The sequence below is a fragment of the Canis aureus genome, chromosome 33 (genome assembly GCF_053574225.1).
Source record: "Canis aureus isolate CA01 chromosome 33, VMU_Caureus_v.1.0, whole genome shotgun sequence".
In the NCBI taxonomy this organism is placed as follows: domain Eukaryota; kingdom Metazoa; phylum Chordata; class Mammalia; order Carnivora; family Canidae; genus Canis; species Canis aureus.
Window position 1 is genome coordinate 38735360 of NC_135643.1, and position 22659 is coordinate 38758018.

Genomic DNA, 22659 nt, shown 5'->3' on the forward strand with positions numbered 1-22659 from the left:
CTCAGATCATAAAATGATGGCACATTAAACCACAGAGGTAAAAATGGCCTCAAAGGACTCAGAGAATAAAGAGTCTTAAGGACAGTGTCCTGAAAACATTCTGACTGAATCCCATGTCTGTTTCTCTGAAACCAGGTCATGTTTTAGAAATCTAAAACAATGCACTGAAAAAAATGTATAATGAATGTGTTCAAGAGAAGAGTCATTCTCCATGTTGCTAGATTTAGCAAATAAAAATACAGAACACCCAGTTAAAATTGAATTTCAGATAAACAATGAATAATTTTTTAGTGTAAGTGGTATCTGAAATTCAAATTTAACTGAGTATCCTGTATTTCCTCTGACTATGCCAGTCATTCTATATTATTTTTCTCCAACTGAAATTGTTGTCAGATACACAACAAAGAAAAGGTAGCTTCTATACAGCATACTAATGAGTTCCAGGCTATCAAATCACTTATACTAATTTTGTCATCAAAAGAGCACAAAGGACTACTGCACTGTGATCCTGTGTATAATAACCGAACTTTTCAAAAGCTTATAGATTAATAATTTGTAGTATAAAATTCCTCTTTAAACCAAGTTCTTTCATTTTACTCTCAAAACTACACCATATATTTAATACAGGAAAAAACAAATTATAATGGACTCATAAAAGAGAGACTGAATAACCACTAAAAATTCTTGGGACTACAAAGCATCAAGAGGCTAAATTTTAGGGAATCCTAAATTCTAATCTCATCTAAGCATTTGCTACTAATGAGTTGTATGTCCAGTAGCAAACAATTTTCTTCCTCTGAGTTTCAACTTCCTCTTCCATGTAACAGGGTTAAACCACCTGTTCTGACCTCTTGACGAGGGCCAAAGTGCTATCTTCAGCAGGATATAAAGTCAAGAATACCAAACAGGCCATCAGAAGGTAATTCTAGTTCCAGCTATATGACTACATAGATGTGAGGCTAAGCCATTTAGCCTCAACTAAGTCTTTCAGTTGTCAACATGGGCAGCTGTCTTAACAGGCCACAAAGACCCGCCCATAAAGGCTTACTTTATCAACAGGCCAGCAGGTGACCATTAGGTCAGTCAACTCAATGTCTTTTTGCCCCTCCACTCCTTTTGTTTTTTTAAGATTTTATTTATTTATTCATGAGAGACACAGAGAGAGAGGTAGAAACATAGGGAGAGGGATAAGTATGATGAGGGACTCGATCCCAGGACCCCAGGATCATGACCTGAGCCAAAGGCAGATGCTCAACCAGAGCCACCCAGGCGTCCCCACCTCCTCTTTTTTTATTTTATTTTTTTTTCACCTCCTCTTTTTTTAAATGGGAGAAGGACCTCCCTACTCCTCCACTCACCATGCAGGGTTGATATAGGAGTTAACTGAGAAAATGCTTGCAGAGACATTTCAAAATCTCCTCTATGTATTTAAGATTTTGCGATCACCTGTACCCTCACCTCTCATTCCAGCGGAGATGCAGGGCTGGGGTAAGGAACAGTGGCTGTTCATTTCCTCATGAGGTTCTAAGAATCAGAGAAAGGATGAGGGGAAAGAGGTGTTCCTGGTGTACAATCCCACAGCCCGAGGGGGCTAACAGCATCTGGAAATAGGTTGGCTACAGGTATCCTGACGACTCCAAGTCCTTGGCCAAGGCAGACACTGTAGGATGCCATTCTTTATAGAATCCTATGAAGTTCCCCCTCCTCCAGAAAAATAAAAGTCATATCATAACTCTATACAAGTCGCATCCTAATCATCTGAGCAAAAAGAAGGAAAAAGACACAAGTTCTGCAAGGTATTTTTGCCCTGTGTCACAAGCACTAATAACTTAGGGACTCTACTTTCGGGCACAAGCATGTCCTTGCTAAGTGCCCTGCAAACCTGGGAGGGATCAAAAGCAGGGCAGCCCTCTTGAAGTCTTTGAGTTGATTTCACTTTGTAAGGCTGTTAATGAAAGCTAACAGGCCCTAGACACTTGAAATAAAGCCATGGCCAAGGGGAATGCAGTGAAAGTTGGTGCCAAGAATTTATAGTCGATGATAAGATCCTAATGTTTAACAGTCCATTCAAATCATTCCCTCTCTTCTTACCCAAATGCATCTCATTATCCTCCAGTCACTTGTACCTTCCTTATTTTATGACACAAAGAATTTCTTACCTCATAAATGAGCTGTATTACACACCTTTTTAAAATGGGTAAATTAAATTTAGTTTTGTGTTTGTTTTTAACTTTTACAATATGTCTTAAAATAACTAGAGAAACCCTGAAGGGTACCAAAATCATTGTTGGGAGTTATTCCTCTCAGGTAATGCAATGTGATCACCATCTGTAGTTTCAAACTTGTTCATACCTTATATGCTGCTCCGGCTCCCAAAGGGATCCTTTCCCACACTGAGCAAAGAGCCCCAAGGATTGATATTAAGTAGATAATAAGAAATAAAGCCAAATGGCAGGTGTCAAAAACTTGACATGAATTGTCATAAACGTGACCTGAATTTTGAATTTCAAATCTTTTCAAATAGTGGATCCAATCAGAAGTTTATTACCTTGATATTCTACTTTAGGGAAGACTCTTCCAGCCCAAACTACGCAAGCGATGGCAATTTGATATAAAAATCAGTGTCATAAATCTATGTTTATGTTTAATGTTTAACATATTTTGATTTCACTGAAGTTCTTTTTAACACTACCAGCACTGCACCCTTCAAAATGGTGTTACAAAGTAGGTGGAGCGCCCTACTTTTTAAAAGACTTGTATTTATTTATGAGAGACCGAGAGAGAGAGAGAGAGAGAGAGAGAGAGAGAGAGAGAGAGGGAGAAGCAGGCCCCATGCGGGGAGCCCGAGGCGGGACTGGATCCCTCCTCTCCAAGATCAGGCCCTGGGCCAAAGGCAGCGCTAAACCGCTGAGCCTCTTGGGCTGCCCCGCCCTACAAATTAAATGAGTTCATGCACTCAAAAAGCCAGGAAACCAGGTTTCTAGCAGCTGCTGCAGGAAAAGGCTGAGCTGGATATTTCTAGTTGGACATTTTGCATCTTTAGTCACAGAGGGATGACCAAATTCATTCATTCGTGATAAAAAAAGATCAAAAAAATTGGGGGTAGGGCAAGGCTTAGAAGGTGAATTATCATTGCTTTTTACAATAGTTGTAACAGTTTATTTCCTTAAAACTATAAACATGGGTGAACCCTATGTACTTATATTTTTAAGTAGCTGAAAAGTGTATCATTCTTAAAATGATAGAGTCAACTAACTTAATGACTTAATTTAATGGTTCAAATCTAGTTGTACCCTTTGATGGATATTTAAATAGGTTTAAGTTTGTATCTTCATCTTCTTCCTAAACCATTATAAGTTGATTAGTAATCCTCACTGAAAAAAAAATGAAAGGTAACTGTAAAGCATGTACTCTGTTAAGAATCAAAACTTTTCCACCTTTTGCAATTCCTCATTTTCACTCAAGATTATTAGAAACATATTACAGAAAGAAAATTACAATTTATAGTTTGTGTTCTAGAAATTTTCCACTAATCTAGACATCTCACAGTTTCCTCCAAATGCCTTCTAACTAAAAATATTAAGTAGGAAATACACAACTTACTGACAGGACAGAGGGATGTAAACTGTTACATAGGATTTCAAATATGGTCAGCAACACACACACACACACACACACAGATAACTGGGTCCATAAGGACTTCATGTAACAATAAATTTACTTTCTACAAAAGCTGAAGTGCTCACTCATCTTATAAAATGAATCTTGGAAAAGACGGGAATGCTTTAAAATATGTATTTAATATTCCAGATACCTTGAAAGGGAAAATGATTAAAATGCTTTGTCTAGGTTTTATAGAATATTTCTTGGCATCTAAGAAACTAAGGAAAAAAGAAGAAAAATTTACAAGGCAAAGTAAAATTGTGATATAAACACGGTAACTCTCATAAGTTAAAAATACCAATAGATGAAACCTAATTGTAGAGCAACTGGTTTAATGTGTTTTGTACTCTTGTCTAAAACAATGTTATCAAAGGATAAAAATTCTTTGAAAATATACTGTACTTCAGGTATTTGTGTTCTAATACTAAAAATATAATTGTGATGGCCTAGTACCTAAATACTCAGCCATTCTATTTTAAAATGTCATTTGAGAGTTTCCACCTTTTATACTCTAAAATTATATACGGAAATTAAACCCACTTGGGCAAAGTCTCTAGGCACATCATTTATTAACGTGCATGCACATAAATGGCCCTAGGAGAAACCTGCCTCTCTTCCTGAGTTAAGAGTCCACATGATATTAAATCTATGAGCTTTTGCTTTGCTTCCTTTAACACTGACACTAAATTTAGGTAGATCTTGGTGGATAAGGACCCTAGGTGGGGCAGACTTAAGCTTCAACCCCAGAGCTACTTCTTTCCAAGAGTGGAACCTTAGGGACATTAGATTCCAAGACTGGAATCTCCATATAATGAATGGAGATAATGACATAAACCCTCCTAGGATTCTTAAGAAAATAAAAGGAGAGGCACCCAGGTGGCTCTGTCTGTTAAGCAGCTGACTCTTGATTTCAGCTCAGGGATGGAGCCTCCAGTCAGGCTCCAAGCTCAGGGGGGAGTCTGCTGGAGAATTTTCTTTCCCTCTCCCTCTGCTCCCTCCCCATGCTCCTGGACTCTCTCTCTCAATCTCTAAAATAAATAAATAAATCATTTTTAAAAATTAAAGAAAATAATGCATATAAAATGACAGCATAGAGACTGAACAAAGTCTATGCCTAATACAGTCTTTAATACATGAGAGCTATTATTTTTCAGTTAATCAAACATTATTAAATGGAGTATACCTTCAAAAGTGATTTCTTGTAAAAATAAAAATTATTCAAGAGGCTTGTACAGAACAACTAGATGTTGGCCACTGCTGCTGCTTAAGCTCCTGGTTTAAAAGCACTAATATCTCTAAAGAAACACTTAGAGGAAAAAAATGGTCTTTTCAATGCTTGTATTCTCTCAAATTAGAACTGAAAAATCATTAAGACTCCCTAGACTAATAACTACACTATATATGATGTAATTTTCTGAATAATATATAAAAATAAAGAGCTGAATATTTAGTTGAGAAAAATAAATGTAAGAACATATCTTGTTTTTCCATTACTACCTAAAAATTAATTTTTTTTGCAAAAATAAGTTATAGATTTGGGGGGGCCTTTTTTTTCAAAATATCAAAGATAAAACTCACAACAAATGTGAGAAAATACATAACTATCTATAATGAAAACCATTGCAATATTTCACAATAATCATAATTCTAAATTGCAGAATGGTTTTTAGTACTAGACAACATAATACTTTAACACTCTGATACAGATTTGGAAACTAAAGTTGGTCTGTTTTAGCTCTTATCCCAGGGGCTCAACTGAGGAAATTCTCTAAGTATGCTGCAGCTTGGGCCTCCAGGAGGGCTATGCACCAGGTTTTTGAGCAGTAATATTTGGGGATATTCGCAGGATGCTTCAGACAAGTAGAGTAAAAAGTTGCAGGCCCTGAGTAATCCACAAAACACAACATATTCCCAAGTTTTAAGATTACTATTAAAGCGGCATTCCTTGTTCTTTCTCTCCAGTGCTTTTTTCCATAAGTCATGTGAATTAATCACTTTAAAACCAAATTACAAAAAGTATACTAATTTCCTGTCTGGAAAGGATGGTTAAAAACTTACACGGAAATCTGCTAAGATGATCTGCAGGAAAAACACAAAAATAATTCACATAAAATAAATATAACATTAGATATTTTTCCTGCTCTTAGATCCTAATTTTATAGTTTGAGTTACACTGTTTGAATGATTTGACCTGCATCCACTACTCATATATTTGGAAAGTAGTTAAAGAAGGAAACTATTGAATCTGAGAATCTGATACTCTGCTCTCCTTGTGAGAATCAAGAATGCTTAGAGCTGGGGCACCTGGTTGGCTCAGTCGGTTAAGCATCTGCCTCTGGCTCAAGTCATGATCTCAGGGTCCTGAGATAGAGCAAGGAACCATGGGCATCGGGCTCCCTGCTCAGGGGAGAGTCAGCTTCTCCCTCCTCCTTCTGCAGTTCCCCCTGCTTGTATGTTTTTGTTTGCATGCACTCTCTCTCTCTCTCTCAAATAAACTTAAAAAAAGAAGAATGCTTAGAGCTGAGATTTTTAAGCTCACTAATGAATGTCTCTGCTTTGATTCTCTACCCCCTCTCACTTTAAAGCTGAGGGTTATTAATTTGGGCCAATCCCAAAGTTGGGGACAACACTGGGAGGTCTGGGCTCTCATTCCACTTCCTTTTCCAGTACCTCACAGAATCCACAAATGGTTCTGTTCAAATCATTAATTAATATTCATGTAAAAAATAAGGACTCTTAAAATCTAAAATCACCATTCATTTGTTCTAATTCCCACTTACCAGAATAAAGGAATAACTATCAGTCTGTGATTATATTTAAGGTGCTGATGATTCTCAAGATAAGAGTAAACTATTGAAATTCACTCTAAGAGAGAGAAGAAAATGTGTTATTTCCTTTAAATTTCTTAAGAACCCTACAAAGTAAATGCTATCCCCATTTTACAGAGAAGGCAAATGAAGCACCTAAGGTCATACTCTTTGAAAGAGATAGCTCCAGGGTTTGAAGCTAAGATTTGTCCTATCTGGGGCCCTTACGCAGTATTAATCAGTAGAAATCAATATGAAAGATTTCAGAACAGTGGCTTCTAACCAAGATGTACCTAATGTATGCCCTTGGGGGCATTTGGAAACGTGGGTCAGTATGATGGGGGTGCTCTGGCAATTAGTGTCTGGGGCCTTGGGATGTTAAATATCCTGCAATGTGTTGTACAGTCTCTCACAACAACATAAAAAAGCCAACATCGAATGCCAATAGCATCCGTCACCTTTTCTTTTTGAGAGGGAGAGAGAGAGAGAAGCTGGGGAGGGAATAAAGGGAGACAGAGAATCTTAAGCAGGGTCCATGCCCAGGATGGAGTCCAAGGTGGGGCTTGATCTCACAACCCTGAGGTCATGACCAGAGCCAAAATTAAGAGCTGGACACTTAACCAACTGGACCACCCAGGTACCCCCACAGCATCCCCTTTGAGGAGTACTGGTTTAGATAAAGAAAAGATGACTACACTATAATAGGCTATTAAATGAAGCTGGGGAGATTTGGAGCACCTCCAAGTGATATCCTCAAATAACCTCTAATCCGATGTTAGTGATTAGTTCTCTTGGATCTGGCATGGAAAGGACATGAACGCTCTGCCTAAAGTTATTTAGTATTTCCAAGTTTTCTCCAGCTATGAAAACATCTGAGAAGCTAACTGGGTCCCAATACAAATAAAATGCAGAACTGCTTCATATGGTTTTACATTCACATTTGACTGAGAGTTGAAAGAGACGTGTTCTGTAAATTTCCATGCACTCACAATCACGTGTGAAAAATATTCCTTAAAGGAAAACCTACTTATCTCTGAAAGAAAACATAGTCACTGAAGTCTATGCTGTAAATATGTAAACTGATTTGTTTTCCAGCTGAGATATGGGAAAGACTGCGCTGGACTGGCACTTTCCAATTGGAGGGACCCCAAACAAGTGTGTTTTGGAGATCTGTAATTTTTCTATGAAAATGTCTTAAATTTTGTGTTTTCACACTGATGATAATTAAAAGAAAAAAGAGAAGAAGAAGAAGAAGAAGAAGAAGAAGAAGGAGGAGGAGGAGGAGGAGGAGGAGGAGGAGGAGGAGGAGGAGGAGGAGGAGGAGAAAGAAGTATACTTTAAAATACTGGGATGACCACCTTGGAATCAAGCACTGTCCTGCAATTTTGGCAGTCAGGTTTATATTTGTGTTCACAACCACACTGCAGCTTAGTGGTTCCAGGACAAAGAGAAAATTTAAAAAGAGACCAATTTGATATGCAAATATGCTTTCAAACCAAGGAAAACCCAAAAGTTGGTATGCCGTGCTATTGGAATAAAAGCTTCCTGACTGAGCAGACCCAGGGGAAGAAGTCAATCATCATTAAGGCAACTGCAGCAAAGGTGAGCTGACCTCACCAGACCCTTTACTGGGCAGTCAGGGCCATATTCACTCTAAAAAGGTGATTTAATAAATACTGTCAACTTGTATCTGGCTGGAGTTGTACCATTTTAGTTCATAATTAACTCATAAATTTATTTTGGTATTACAATTGGAAAAATGCTGTAATTATGGCAGCATTATACCAGCTCTTAAGAATTCCACATTTAACTAATATTAAATAAAAGGAAGCCCGGCACTAGATGGTAGGTATCTGGAACTTCTTGGTGTGTCTACATCGCTTTCTTTTAGGAAATTCCCTCTCCCCCAAAGGCATTTCACATTGTGGCTTACCCACCCCTTGGATAAACCTATTCTTCTGGACACAGTGATTGGTCCAGAGCTGGCACATGACCCAAGCAGGGCCAGAGTAATTTTGAGAGGACTGACACAAATAACAAGGTTTTTCTCTAGTATCAGAATTTTAAGACCCACAGAAAGCTGCACCGAGAAAGCTTCTAGCCTATAAAGAAAACATACAGAATAAAGCCAACACAGCATAAGGCCAAAAAATGGAAGGGTAGATGGATGAAGGAAAGAAAGAAGGAAGAAGAGATGAATGGATGGACTGAAGGAAGGACAAACAGATTAAACAGACATACAGACAAACAGAATCTTGACAATATTTGATCAACTCAATTTCATAACCTAACCAATCTCCAGGCACTGAATTATGTAAGTCAATTTTATATGCATCCAAGTAGGGTTTATGTTACTTATGACCAAACACTTTCTAACTAATATACTAGAGATGAATAAGACTGTCTTTAGCAGGGGAACACTACTTAAGTCTGAGAAAACACCGGATTACATGATCCTCTCTAACTCTAAAGTGCAAAAATTCTGTGTGTGTGTGTGTGTTTTAACTATTTCATCAGATTAAAAGATCAGGATCTTTTCTTATACCTCAGTATACGTACAGAGAGTAGAAATAATGGTGGCTAATTTTTATAGTTATCACTAGAGATATGATACTAGAAGAGGATCTTTTCTCTCCCAAGTTTAGATTTAATAAAATTATTCAGAAAAGGTAATTTGCAAAAGGTTGACTTTACAATTCAGAATCAGAGGAAAAGTCTTGAGGAAAACAGAAGCTACCAATGGCACATAACACTTTAAAAAGCATGTTCAGTACAAACTACAAACCAGAGAAATAAATAGATATCCTTAAGAGCTTCTTAAAAGGTTTTTAGAATACTTATCAAAATGACTCCTAAGAACTCAATACTCAGTTTGCTTTACCTGCTTTAAACATTTGCTTGGCAGTAAGCGTAAATTTCTACCAGTTAGAGAAAATGAATAAAGCACTTACATAGTAAAAAAATAAATAAATAATTCAAATTAAGTGGGAATACCAAGTCGGCAAATAAGATTACAGAGCTAAATATCAAATGAATGACTCCTATATTGGAAAGCCTTCCTTCAATTTTTATTCCTAGGTATGTAGCTCACAGGCGCTTTTTACTCAGAACCTGATAAAACAGATATCACCACGACCACATCAATCAGCTGTAAACACTGGTCAACTGAATCCGCATCTGTCCAGCTAAACTAATTTCATAGGAAGTCCTGCAAAGTCAGTAACTAGACTGCATCCTAAATTCAAAATTAGTCGTTTTGAACCCTCCATGATCAATCAACTCAGTGATTTATTTAATTGCCCTGTGGTCCTTATGAAAGACTTTCCCGCTAGGAAGAGGCTGTCATCCTACAATCAGCTCTGAGAACAAAGAACACATGTAATTCGACATAACAGTTACAGGTTTCATAAATTATTAGGTTGAAAAATGTTTGGGGGATAAACTAATAAACACCAAACAGTTCTGTGTAGCCTTTTCAACTACGGAAGAAATCTTTCTTGAGCATTATTAAAATGCACTAGGAAGTTCAAGCAAAGTCCTAAGTTAATTTGTGTTTCAAACCTTAGGAAACGTTCTCTGTATTCAGATAAGGATGAAGGTACAAACTCTACCTTTAAAACTTAAAAGCCAGTTTCGGATATTTTAAATATTTAGGTGGAATTACTAAAAAGAAAATTTTGTTGCACAACATATTCAAATAGCTAAAAACTGCACATCTTGAGGTGAGTACTAAAGAACAGCTTAAAGCTGGCTGTATGAACGCTGTTACAAAAGGACCTTACAAAAAGAAAAGGTCATTACCGCATCAGAATTACCACCATAAAATTATTATAAATAAGACTGAAGTCAGACTGAGTCAATAACCACAGAGTTTTATTATCTTCAACACTAGTGACAACTTAATAAAATATGCCTAACAAATCATTTATCTGAAAATTGGAATTATATTCCTATATAATCACAGAAACAGTATTTTTTAAAAGTGGATGGCAATATTTATTTGATATCTATCATCTGATTTTAATAGAACTGTCTTGCAAATAAGAATATTACAGCTTTTAGAGATGAGAAAAAATATGACAGAAACAAAGAGAGAAAAAAAGAAAAGAAGCGAAAAAAATCCCAAACACAGGACCGGGAATGCCAACTAATTCAGCACAGTTTTGCAGTGTCAAATAAAAAGTCTATCGCTGAAAGCTACATGGAAGTGTAAAACTTCTGTTTCTGGACTTTGATCCAAGCGGTCATAAAAACTTGTCCTCACTTAGTAACTCCTATTTCCATTAAATGCCAAATATTCTCAAGCTTTTGCCTAGTACAAAACAAAGCAATAAAAAGTCAATCACGATACTCCTACAATACCAAATGATCTAAAACATCACCCTCTGTGGCAGAAAAGATTAGTAAATAATGAAAAGTAACATTATTTTAATATGTCAAGAACAGCTGTTAAAGTGGCACTGGCACCGGAAGCCTTCATTTGCAAATGCATGAAGATTAGAGCCCTTAATTAACATAATATTTCAGGCGGGTAGAACAGGGAGGGTGGGATTTTCCATACGTTGTAGTTTACAAGTCTCAAAATAATTTTTCTGCCTATAGATTATGTTATGAATTCTTCAATTGACACTCAAATTCACATAAAGAGGCTGCGATTCCTAAAAAGCATCTATGCCCCAAGCTTGTAGCCTTTAACCAGCTGCTTAGCTCTGTGTTTGAAGATAAGTTATAACAAACAATGTAATATAGCAGCAGAACTCCTTTCAAGATCAACCAATTTTCACAGGTATTTAAATGAGAATTTAGGAATGCCAGAAACCTTCATCCTGTTCAGGGACTACTTCTGAGTACAGATCATTCAGTCTGGGGACAGGATAAAAAAGCACGCATGAATGTCAAATGACAACAATTAAATCAAATAAGGTAGAAATATTCCATCAACATGCCTGTTTACAGGCACAGATGCCCAATCTAAGTGAATCCAAATTTATTTTAAATTTTAAAAATGTCAAAAAAAAAATTAAAAATGTTAAATGTTTCTACAGAACGATCTGCTTCACGGGGTCCTGAATCACAGACTCATTTTACACTTAGAGTGTAACAAAAGGGAAAAAAGCAAAGTAATGTGAGCCTCTAGTTTAAAAAAAAAAAAAAAAATCCTAGCTCTAAAGTCAAAATGTCTGCAATAAGTTTTTACCACAACCATATGAATCACACTGGGTTTAGAAATTTGGAATTTTTAGAATCAACTACTGTCTAATCTCTCTTAAATCTCCAGTTAATGCCACCAAATATAAGCCCGAACCAGAACCCCTGACTACACACAAGCTCTCAGATTATAATCTTTAAACTGACAGCTTTCAGCGCTTTATAACTCTTAAAATGAATGGCTTGTACTCCTCTTTAAATATTTTACACTTTCATTTTCTGACTTTTACTCACCATGAAATCTTACAGATGGATATATAATACACACATACGTTTCAAAGAAGGTAGTCAGTCTATTGTCAACAACTATAATAACCATCGCTAAAAAAAAAAGTCTTTATATAGTTTCAGATGACCTAAATTTTACACTGAGCATCGTAACTCTGAGAAATTAGAATTTTAATTCTATGCTACTTGGGAGAAAAAGTAATGCGGAAAACAAAGTAAATTTAACTCTTTCCATTTGTTTTCCAATGAAAAGTTACTAGCAAAGTTTTGGCAGGCTCTGAGAGAAGCATTCTTGTGTACGACTATGTAACACCGACCACCAAGCTATCCTAAGTGCCTATCTTTAAAGGGAGAGAGGGGGGAAAAGAAGAGGACATTTATGCTGATTTATGTAAGACCCGTCACTTTTTTCTTTCAACTATTAATAACCTGCCTACAGAACACCTCCAAAGAACACCCTGACACAGTGAAAAAAAAAAAAAAAATCAGCCCAGTTCTCCTGCCCACTCCCCATTCAATGAGGCAGGGAGGGGCAAGTGGGCCAGGGGGAAAGGGAACCGGGGACAGATGGCCTCGGAGTGGCAGGTGAGCCCTGGGGCCCGCGGGCCCGCAGCAGGCAAGAATTCCGGGTCCCGGTGCCGAGCGCCCTGGCCCGAACGCGCACACCAGCGTCCTGCGCGCACACAGCACCCTCTCTCCGGGGGTTCATCCTCTGGTGGCTCCAGGTTCAGGACTTTTGAAGGAAGACTGCCAAGGCGGGAAGGACGCTTTGCAAGGAGGGCGGAGTAACGAAGCCCTGGAGACCAGATTTGCCCTAAGTCAACGGCTCTGTCCCAAAGCCCGACAGCGATGACAGCGACACCAACTCCTTAGGAGAAACAGCCTTTTGTGAAAAAACAAACGAGCCGCTTCTAAGATCCCAAAGTACTACTGCACCGGAAGACAATAAAGGCGGAGAAGCCTATCAGACAGTCCGTTTCCAGGGAAGCCCCCCACCCCCCCGTGACCCCGACGCCCCCACCCCGCACCCAGCCCCGCGCCCCCAAGGGAAGTGGGAAGCGGGGGGATGCTCGGGGAACTACCTTCTTTGGTGTCCAAAGGGCAACATAGCGAGCACAGAACGTTGGGGGCGCAGCCCCCGCGGCCTCCGCAGGCCCTGGGCTCCGGGCGCGCCGGGGGCGCCGGGGGCGCCGACCAGCCCAGGTGAGGCGGCCCCTGAAGCCCGCCCGCCGGCTCACTGACCCCACCGCCCGCCGCAGCCCCGCCCTGCGCCGCCCCCTGGCGGGGAGCGCCCGGCACAGCCGAGCCCGCGCGGCGGCGGGGGGATCCCGGGGCCGCCCCACCAGCCCCGCCGGGCGCGCGTCGCCCCCGACGGCCGCCGCCTGCAGCCGGTGCGCCCCGGAGCCCGCCCGGCCGCTCCTCGGGCTGCGGGGACGCCGCGCCCCGCCTCCGCCCGCCTCCGCCCGCCGCCGCCCCAGCCCCAATCCCTCCCGGCGCAGCGGCGAGCGTTTCCCACGCGCGCGCGGCGCTCCCCGGGGGCCTCCTCCCCGCCCTCCGCCGCCGCCGCCCCGGCGCTGGGCTCCGACCGGGAGGAGCCGGCCTCGGGCTCGGCCAGGCCCGGACCCGCCAGCCCCCCGCCGCCGCCGCCGCCGCCGCCGCCCTCCCCCGCGCCTCCGAGCGCGCCGCGGAGCCCTGGGCGCAGCCTAGAGTGGAAGGAAGCGCGCGAGCCCGGGAGGGACTGCGGGGGGCGAGAGGCGACCGCACTCACTCCGGGAGGGCTCCGGCATGGTGCGGCCGTGGGGCTCCTCGCGCTCTCACCCCACCCCCCGCTTCCCCGCCCCGCGAGGGCCGGGCGAGGGGGCCGGGGGCGGAGCGGAGCCGCTGCGACCGGGCTGGAAATGGTGCTCCCGGAGGAGCTGCAGGGAGGGGCTCCAACGCGGTTTGGGGGCGCAAAGATTGAGGGGGCCCCGGAGGCTAGGGGGGCCCGGGGAAGGCCTCTGAAGGCGAGGCGGGTGTCTGCGAACAATCTTGCCCTCGGGGATCGCCACGGCAGCCGGGGGTGGGGGCGGGGGGCGGGGCGCGGGAGGGGGTCCGGCGTGTACACGGTCGTATCTGAACTTTGTGAGCAAGTTGGATGGACCCCGCGCTTGGCGTCTCGACTGCACCGGCCACGGAGTCGCGGTCTCTCTGCCCCAGCGGGACCAAAGCCCTCCTCCGAAAGCAAAGAGCCTGGGAACAGGGCTCATTTAAGGGTGAAGGAAGGGAGGAGGTTCAGGAAGGGGGCGAGCTGCGCCCCCAGGTCACTCTCCGCGCCCGGGCGCGTCCTCCGGGGCCCCCTCCTTACCTGGTGGCTTTCTTAACAAAGTAAGAGAAGGTGAAGTCCCGGTGATCATCCAGCCACGCTTCCACGGAGTCCTGGTCCCGCGGCAGCCGCGCCGCCCCGGCGCCGGGGCTGCCCCGCTCCATGACCCACGGGCGGCGACTCGGCAGCTGGCTCCCGCCGCTGTGCACGCCGGCTGGGGTCCCTCCCCCGAAGAAGAGAGCTCGGCCCCGAGACCCTCCCCCTCCGCTGCGCTCCAGGCCCCGGGGCTGTCGCCGGCGCTGCTCCGCCCCGAGCCAGCCGCTGGCCGCGCCCCGCCTCTCCCGGGCCTCCCCGCTCCCAGGTGTGGCGGGTGGGGCAGGCACAGCGGCCGCGCGTCCTCGCCGGGTCCCGCGGAGCCCGGGGCTCGCGGTCGCTCGGGGCCCCAGATTCCCAGGCGGCGACGGAGACAACTGGCGAGCTCGCCGGAAGCTCAGTGGCCACCGCGGCCGGAGGCCACGCCGCCGCTGGGGTGCGCTGCGCCGACTGCAGGGGGCGCGCAGAGGTGACGGGGGTGGGGGGCGCGCGGAGTGCCCCACTTAGGAGAGGGACAGTCGCGGTGAGTGCGCCCACCCCCAGGTCCTGAGAGCAGGAGCGAGGGGCAGTTTCCACCAAAAATAAGTGCTGCTACCCCGGGCACTTTGCCCCCACCCTGGGTGAACCACGACAGTCCAGCGCCCTGGGCTTGGGTCTGGAAGGAGCGGGGATCCACCTGCCTCCGAGCCCAGCCAGCCCGGGTGTGGGCCACAGATTTGTGGGCCCTGGTGGGTGACTTCCAGCAGAGGCATTCCCCTACTAGTATGTAGTAGTGATACTATGATACCATGATAACGACGATGCTAATTATGAATTAGGCGTCTTTGCACCAAACACTCCCTTTGCATGACTGCAAACAGGATGTTCTGGGAAAAGGAGAAGGTAAACTGAAATAATCGTGATGGTTTGGGGATGAAGTCAGGAAACAAGGGCACCTCTGCGCAATCAGGTTAACTTGAGAGCAAGGCACTACCCGGATGCAGTGCAGAACAGGCCGGTTAGCCCACGTTTAAATTAATTCATCACCTATATTTAAGTGGGATTAACACACAAAAAAGCATCCGTTTCAGAGGGCTCGGCCTTCCTATTCTGTTTTGTCCGATCCCCACTGTGCTTTACAAGAAGGAATTGGAGTCTTCCTTTTGCTTTCTTCTCATCTCCATCTCATTGTCCTGCAAATTAAAAATTGGCAGTTTTAAGAGGCATTTTGCAATGACCTAATTTGGGGGCAGAATTAATTCTGGAGTCTATGTTTCACAACGTGTGACGGGCACCATTAGCAGTGATATACCCATCGTGATTTAGCCGACATACTTTCACAAAGCCCTTTTGAAATCTTGGCAAGAATTTAAGACCTTACTCACTGCATAGAAACTCATAATTAAATTTATAATATAAGAACTTTAAAAGATGTCTTCCAATCCTCCAATGCAATGGGTTATCCTTCCTGCATTAAATAATTGTCTTTCTGTAACTAAACTTTTTCTGAAACTTTACTGTTGTATGCAAGTAACCACAAACCAATAAGCAGTAAGCAGAGCAGTGAAATGTGAAATAATGTGTGATAAATTCTACAGATTTTAAAATACGGGTTCTCATCGCGATGTGTGATTACAGTGCTCATGGACTAGAGGCTTTGTCCTCAGTGCTTAATTTTTCCCTGTGGAGATCCATGCATTCTCCTAACAGAGGGTCAATTGTAATTTAACACTGTACTTACCTACAAAAGATGGGGTGAAATTTTGTCTTGACTTGTTTGCTTCAACTGGCTGCCTTGATTAAATAAACAAGCACCTCTAACTGCCCATTCCCACTTAACCTGAAAGGGTTAAATGATCAGGAATCAGGAAGTTATGTAACAAGGTACTCCAAGAACAAACACCGGGGGACTCTGCCATTCTGGAGTCTGATTTCTGTGTGGTACACATGGTAGATTGCGTGTTTGTTGTGGAGGCCTGTTATTTGAAGTGAGTATATCATGAGGGATTGGGGATTGGGGTATTTCAAACCTTCTAGTCTCCAGAAATCTCAGATAAAATTTGTAACAAATCTCCTTAACTTTAAAGTTCTTAAAGGTGAGCATATTTTGCACTGACCTCACCCCCACCTCTTGTTTCCCAGCTCCATTTTATTTATTACCCCTACTTGCTAGGTTGTTTAATTTTTTAACTTACTCCTAGGGACTGCACTAAGCATCTCCAATCTTGTTTTAGAATGAGTTGAAGACTGAGTAAATAATAAACATTACCAGGAAATAACTTTAAAAATGCTGTTAATGCTATTTACAACAAACAAATGTGCAATGACTTAACAGAAAGTCCTCCAATTCCCATTGTACTAGAATAAAACCAAAACTCTCTAAGATGGCTTACAAAGTTCTGCATGATTTGACTTTTACCTTTCTCTACTGTTGAAGATTTTGATCTTACAACTAGAAAAAAATAAACCTATGATGATCAAATTCTTTTCAAGTTAAAAGGGGTGTCAATTATAAGAGTTGTGAAGTCTTTCCTGCCTTGCTTTTTGTTTTTGTTTTTTTTTTTTTTTCAAATACCACACAGTATATTCTGTCTCCCTGCAATCTTCCAGTATATCCCAGGCTTGAGAAAAGTAATATATTCGCACTTATAGTGAGATCCTGGTTTCTCACTGTGAAGGGAGAAAACTTGAGGATACATTGTAGTGTCAAAATGGAATTGGAGGTTACAAATTAAATATGGGGGGGTGTCATGTAGAGAAACCCCATATGATGAAGAAATGCAGGCAGTTTCTAAGAGCTGTTGGTACCCTCCAGCTGACAGCCTATAAGGACCTTCAGTCAGCAAGAAAACGAATCCCTCAGTCTTAAAAATACAAGAAATTGAATTCTGCTAACAACCTGTGTGAGCACAGGACTGGACATGTCCCCATTCGAGCCCCAGATGTGACCACAACTCCAGTCAATATATAGATTTGCAGACTTGCAAGATGCTAAGACATCTTCATAATCACATCTTAATAATAATGAGTCCTATTATCCATGAACATAGTATATTTATCTAATTAATCCAGTTTCTAAAAATTTTACTCAGTAATATCTTGTGGTTTTTAGTATATTTATCTTAAGCATATTTTGTTAAATATATCTCTGTATCTACTTCAGCTCTGTCACTGAGTGGTACTAAAAGCCATGACATGTCAGTAGCAATGAGTACACTTAGTACCCAGATTTTGGATTCTAAATACCATTCTCCACCTTAAAAAGAATCAGAAGTGTTTGGAGAAAAAAATTCCAGGTCTCGGACAGAAAAAGTATAAAACATGTCTGGAAAATCTTGTTTTGCTAGAAAATTAGAAAGGCTTAAAATGATGGCAACATATCAGAAGGACAGAGGATATATCTGCAGAGAGATTACAATGGATAAATCCGGAGCAATTTGAATATCAAAATATGTTATTACTATAATATAATAATAGAATGTACAATATATAATTCTAAAGTCTAATAGAATGTACAATATAATAAATTGTAACAACTGACTAAAATAAAAAACTGTAATTTCACTCTGGTATAAATAAATCATTAGATAAGTAAGTAAATAGGAAAGAAGAGCATGTTTCTTATAGTAGAATGCTAACTAATAAATACAAAAGGAATTATATAGTAAGAGAATCAATGGTTGCTGAAACTAGTCAGTGAAAGTTTGATGTTGAACGGGGTATTTACAAAGCCTTGAAGTATCTCCTTACAAGATTTTTTATTAGTTTTCCTGGGAAATTGTATCTTTACAATGGAGACACTTTATGGATACCTTTCTAACCAAGTGATCAATTTAATATCACTTATATTGGGACAAACCAAATATATACATCTTTTAATAGGATGGATATTCTTAGAAGGATACAACATCACTCCTGTGTTATTCCTGAATCTAAATCTAATCTTGAGGGGATCCCTGGGTGGCTCAGTGGTTTAGCGCCTGCCTTTGGCCCAGGGCACTATCTTGGAGTCCCGGGATCAAGTCCTGCGTCCGGCTCCTGGCATAGACCCTGCTTCTCCCTCTGCCTGTGTCTCTGCCTCTCAATCTCTCTATGTCTATCATAAATAAATAAAAATAAATCTTTAAAAAAATAAATAAATCTAATCTTGAGGATCAGATTGAGAGATTTCCATACAAACACACCCAGATTGAGGCACTTTGTAAAAATAATTGGCCTGTATGCTTCCAAGATTTCAAAGTCAAGAAAGAGAAAGACTGAGGACCTAGTTATTTATTACTTTGTAACAATATTACCACAATTTTAGTGGCTTCAAACAATGCACATTTGTTAACTCCCAGTTTTTGTGAATAAGGAGTCTAGGCACTAAACTGTGTCGTCTGCTCAGGGGAGGTCTCAGGGCAATTGGATGTCAGCCAGGGCTGCAGTCTCATCTGAGAGTCAATGGTAGAAGGATGTGCTTCCAAGCACACTCAGGCTGTTGGCAGAATTCAGTTCCTTGTGGTTGTAGAATGAGGGATTCTTTTTCTTGCTGAGTTCTGGCTGGAGACCCTAACAGGCTGTGGGCTGGGAGCCCCCCTCTGCCTCAAGAAGCCCCCTTCATTTCCTTGCCTTCATTATCCCAACATGACTGCCTGCTTCCTCAGAACTAGCAAGGGAGAGAGACTCTAGCGAGATGGCACTAAAATCTTTGTACGCAACCATGCAATCATGTATACATGGTTATACACATCCCATCACCTTTGCCTTATTCTGTTTGTTGGAAGCAAGTCACAGTTCTGCCCTCACATGAAGGGAGGGGAATCGCAACAGGGTGTGAACACCAAGGGGAGGATCCATGGAGGCCCCCTCAGGAATCCTTCTAGAATAACACTGTGTAATAAAGCATAGTGACTGTGATATAGCATGCGTTCAGTAGACATTTGTGGGGAAAATTTGAAAAAAAAAATTTCTTAGATTGCTTTGGCAGAACTTTTGTATATTGTATGTAAATGTGCAACTGATCTTTGAGGAAGGGTTGTTTCTTTTCGTGGTCTTTGGAAGTCTTATCACACTTAAAATCACCTTTTACTCTTAGCAGCACTGGGCACGTGTGAAATTGTTTTCTGGGGGCAGTGTTGGAGTATATACTTTCTGTTGCACAGCAAGGATCAGCCTAATATCTTAAATGCATGAATTTAAATTAGATCTTAATTCTCAATTTCAAAGACTGAGCCAACTTATGAATAATAAAGCCATGTAATAGTGCAATTATTCCAACTAGTACATAGCATTTTCTTTCCCAAATCAAATGTAAGGTTTTCTACGCAAATCTCTTGTAGTGGCCCAGAATTCAGTTTGACAAAGGCTGATCCTTGTGAAAAGATATTACATAGAAGCTGGTTTTTTGTTTTGTTTTGTTTTGTTTTGTTTTGTTTTGTTTTTGCATCAGGGAAGGTAACACTTGGAGGAAATAGACTTAACATGAAAACAGGAAGGATTTTGGAAAGATACTAGACACACTTTCCTGACAGAGGGATGCAATACAGATGGATTTATGATGAAAAAACAACTGTGGAGTTTTCCCTAGAGACTTTTACAAATGGGATGGACAACCATCTGTTGACCATGCTTTGAAGTTCTGTATCAGAGATTGACCTCAGGGGCTCTTCAGGTTCTTCGCTGCCCTCCCACTTGCTTATGGAGAAGATGTTAAACGGAGCAATTATGTGGTTTTCATTGACAAATAATATTAACCGTTAACAGAAAACATATATCCTAAACACTCATACCCAGAACAAATCTATGCTGTTCTCATCCACTTTCTTATTTTCTCTAGAGAAAATATCCTGCACTAGTCGGATGACTAAAAATAAAATAATTAGCTTAGAAAGAAATAGCAAAGACTGAAACACTTTTAAGTCGACTACATCCAGGTGTGACACACTTAACTACAAACCAGTTTTAAAAAGTAGGTCGTTTAAAATAGACTTTTTTAAAAGTTGAAGGAACAAAAATGGGTGTTTTTGAAAGAAAATCTAGAGAAATGGAAATTTATTGATCTTGAAATTGTAGAGAATCACTCGTCTTTTTTAAAAAATATAAGTTATAGGTTAAAACATTTTCAGTTGACGTGCACAATCTCATTTAAAAAATCTCATGTCTTTGCAGACACCACTCTGGAGACTGCCTCCTCCCAAGTATGTAAGGAGAAGTGTGATTGAATTATCAAGCCAGAGAAAAAGAAGGAACCTCATGAATGGTGGCAATTTTCATCTTTTAGGAGTGCTTTTTAGGTAAACTTCTTTGAACTAAGTCTTTTTCTTTTTAAATCAATGCTTTATAATTTACAAAAAATCAATTTAATAAAACTCAAGCAAGACTCTAAAATTAAGTATAATATAAATTGTGCAAAAACTTTCACTCACATTTGATCCATGCCTCGAAAATGCTACATTTTTTTTTTTTTTTTAACAAACAGAGGCTATGTAGAAATCTAGATTGAACTAGAAGCTCATTCTTTACAGATACAGTCACAGTGATTCAATTTTCCCATTCTTTTCTTACAGGGAAATTAACAATACATTGAAAGGGGGGACGCCTGGGTGGTTCAGTGGTTGAGGTCTGCTTTCCGCTCAGGACATGATCCCGGGGTCAAGTCCCACATTGGGCTCCTTGCAGGGAGCTGGCTTCTCTCTCTGCCTGTGTCTCTGCCTCCCTCTCTGTGTCTCTCATGAATAAATAAGTAAAATCTAAACAAAACAAAAACAAAAAAAAAACCAAAACAGTATATTGAAAGGGAGTGACATGCAGCCATTCAAATCTAGAAGCCCCAGGATAAAATTCTCCATCTATGCTCACAGAAAATGTTGTCTTTCAATAATAGCAGTCCCAAGATGCACAATCAATAAATCAATATAAAGAAGGAACTACCTCTATAGAACAGGCCCCAATTCCTTCTCGTTCATTTGTTTTCATTCCTCTCTGCCAATGAAATCACTGAGTGCATCAATGAGAAGCATTGCACAAACTATTCCAGCATGAGAGAGTCAGGCCTGCATAATCTCTTTTATATGAGGGCTCTGAAACTGAAAACATTTCAATAATGTTTTAAAACTCTAGAATTCATCAATGCCAGTAATTTTCTCTTTGCAGTAGTTACCCTAGAAGGCTATATATTTTTATAAACTGTGTTGCCATTGCTGAAAACATTTTGGTAAATTTCTCTTTGGAATGCTTTCAGAATCTGCATTAGTCTTTTTGTGTCTCTTCACTAGTGACAATAATTTTGGTTGGTTTATTTTTTGATGAGAGGGAATTTGTTTTTTTTTTTGTAGATTTTAAACAGCCAAAAGTCACTCTTCCTATGGTCTGGTGGGAAATAATTTTTTTTTTTTTTTTTTTTGGTAAAATGAGAAATGATTATAAAGTAATGGGGCTGATTTTTGTTGTCTAGATTGGAAGTTTATATTATCTTTTACATTTGCTAGCTGTGTGACCATAGGCAATTTACTTAACTACTTCCGTGCCTCAGTTTCCCTACCTTCAACAGGAATAAAAGCAGCCCACCTAGAGTTGTTGTGACTATTAAGTGATATAACAAATATATGGTAGTAATTAGAGTGCCCAGTACATAGAGCTCAATAATTCTTTTTCTTAAGATTTATTTATTTATTTTAGAGAGAAAGAGAGAGAGCCAAGAAGAGGGCAGAGGGAGATGCAGAAAGAGAATCTCAAGTAGACCTCCCCCCCGCCCCCCGCATTGAGTGGGGAGCCTTACGCAGGGCTTGATCCCATTACCCTGAGATCATGCCCTGAACTGAAATCAAGAGTCAGATTGCTTAACTGACTAAGCCACCTAGGCACTCTGGTCTCTTAATTGTTAAACCAGGCACTTTGAGTTCTTACCAATAATTCTTACTGAGAGAATAATTATATGAGGAACTTCTAGCTTCACCTTCCCATCAAACTTCTTTCTCTAAAAAGCTAGTACATTACCCAAAACTCACTGCAAATCTATCCTCTGAAATCAGCTCTCCCTCTTTGGTGTTACTAATTCATTTTGTAATTCTCTCTTTTCAGCCAGTCACGGAGTCTTGAAGATTGACCTGACATCATGACTCTTTTTTTAATTTTTTTTTTTTATTTATTTATGATAGTAGCAGAGAGACAGAGAGAGAGAGGCAGAGACACAGGCAGAGGGAGAAGCAGGCTCCATGCACCGGGAGCCCGACGTGGGATTCGATCCCGAGTCTCCAGGATCGCGCCCTGGGCCAAAGGCAGGCGCCAAACCGCTGCGCCACCCAGGGTTCCCGACATCATGACTCTTAAATCCATCTCCTTTCCTCCACCCTTGTCTTTAGTCTATGAACCCATGAATTCTTCATGTGGCAGGCAGAG

General features: G+C 41.3%; 1 protein-coding gene and 1 long non-coding RNA gene across 7 annotated transcripts in view; one reads left to right on the top strand and one right to left on the bottom strand.

Annotated features, from left to right (window-relative positions):
* Positions 1–14438, bottom strand: part of PDE5A (phosphodiesterase 5A) — a 133519-nt gene extending 119081 nt beyond the window's left edge. For 2 of the 5 annotated variants that reach the window (XM_077882465.1, XM_077882462.1), the window contains exon 1: positions 14251–14437. In XM_077882465.1, the coding sequence (XP_077738591.1) occupies positions 14251–14372 (122 nt within the window). In that variant the 5' untranslated portion in view covers positions 14373–14437. Of the gene's footprint in view, positions 1–12988; positions 13127–13674; positions 13810–14250 lie in introns of those variants that run through there. The other 3 variants (XM_077882466.1, XM_077882464.1, XM_077882463.1) reach the window with 3 other exon arrangements.
* A 125-nt stretch (positions 14439–14563) lies between these two features.
* Positions 14564–22399, top strand: LOC144304035 (uncharacterized). 2 transcript variants are annotated; one of them, XR_013371024.1, is made up of 3 exons: positions 14564–14737; positions 20431–20555; positions 22342–22399. It is a non-coding gene; the product is annotated as an uncharacterized LOC144304035 (long non-coding RNA). The 2 variants fall into 2 exon arrangements; XR_013371023.1 differs by lacking the exon at positions 14564–14737 and adding an exon at positions 16138–16268.
* Positions 22400–22659: the final 260 nt, after the last annotated feature.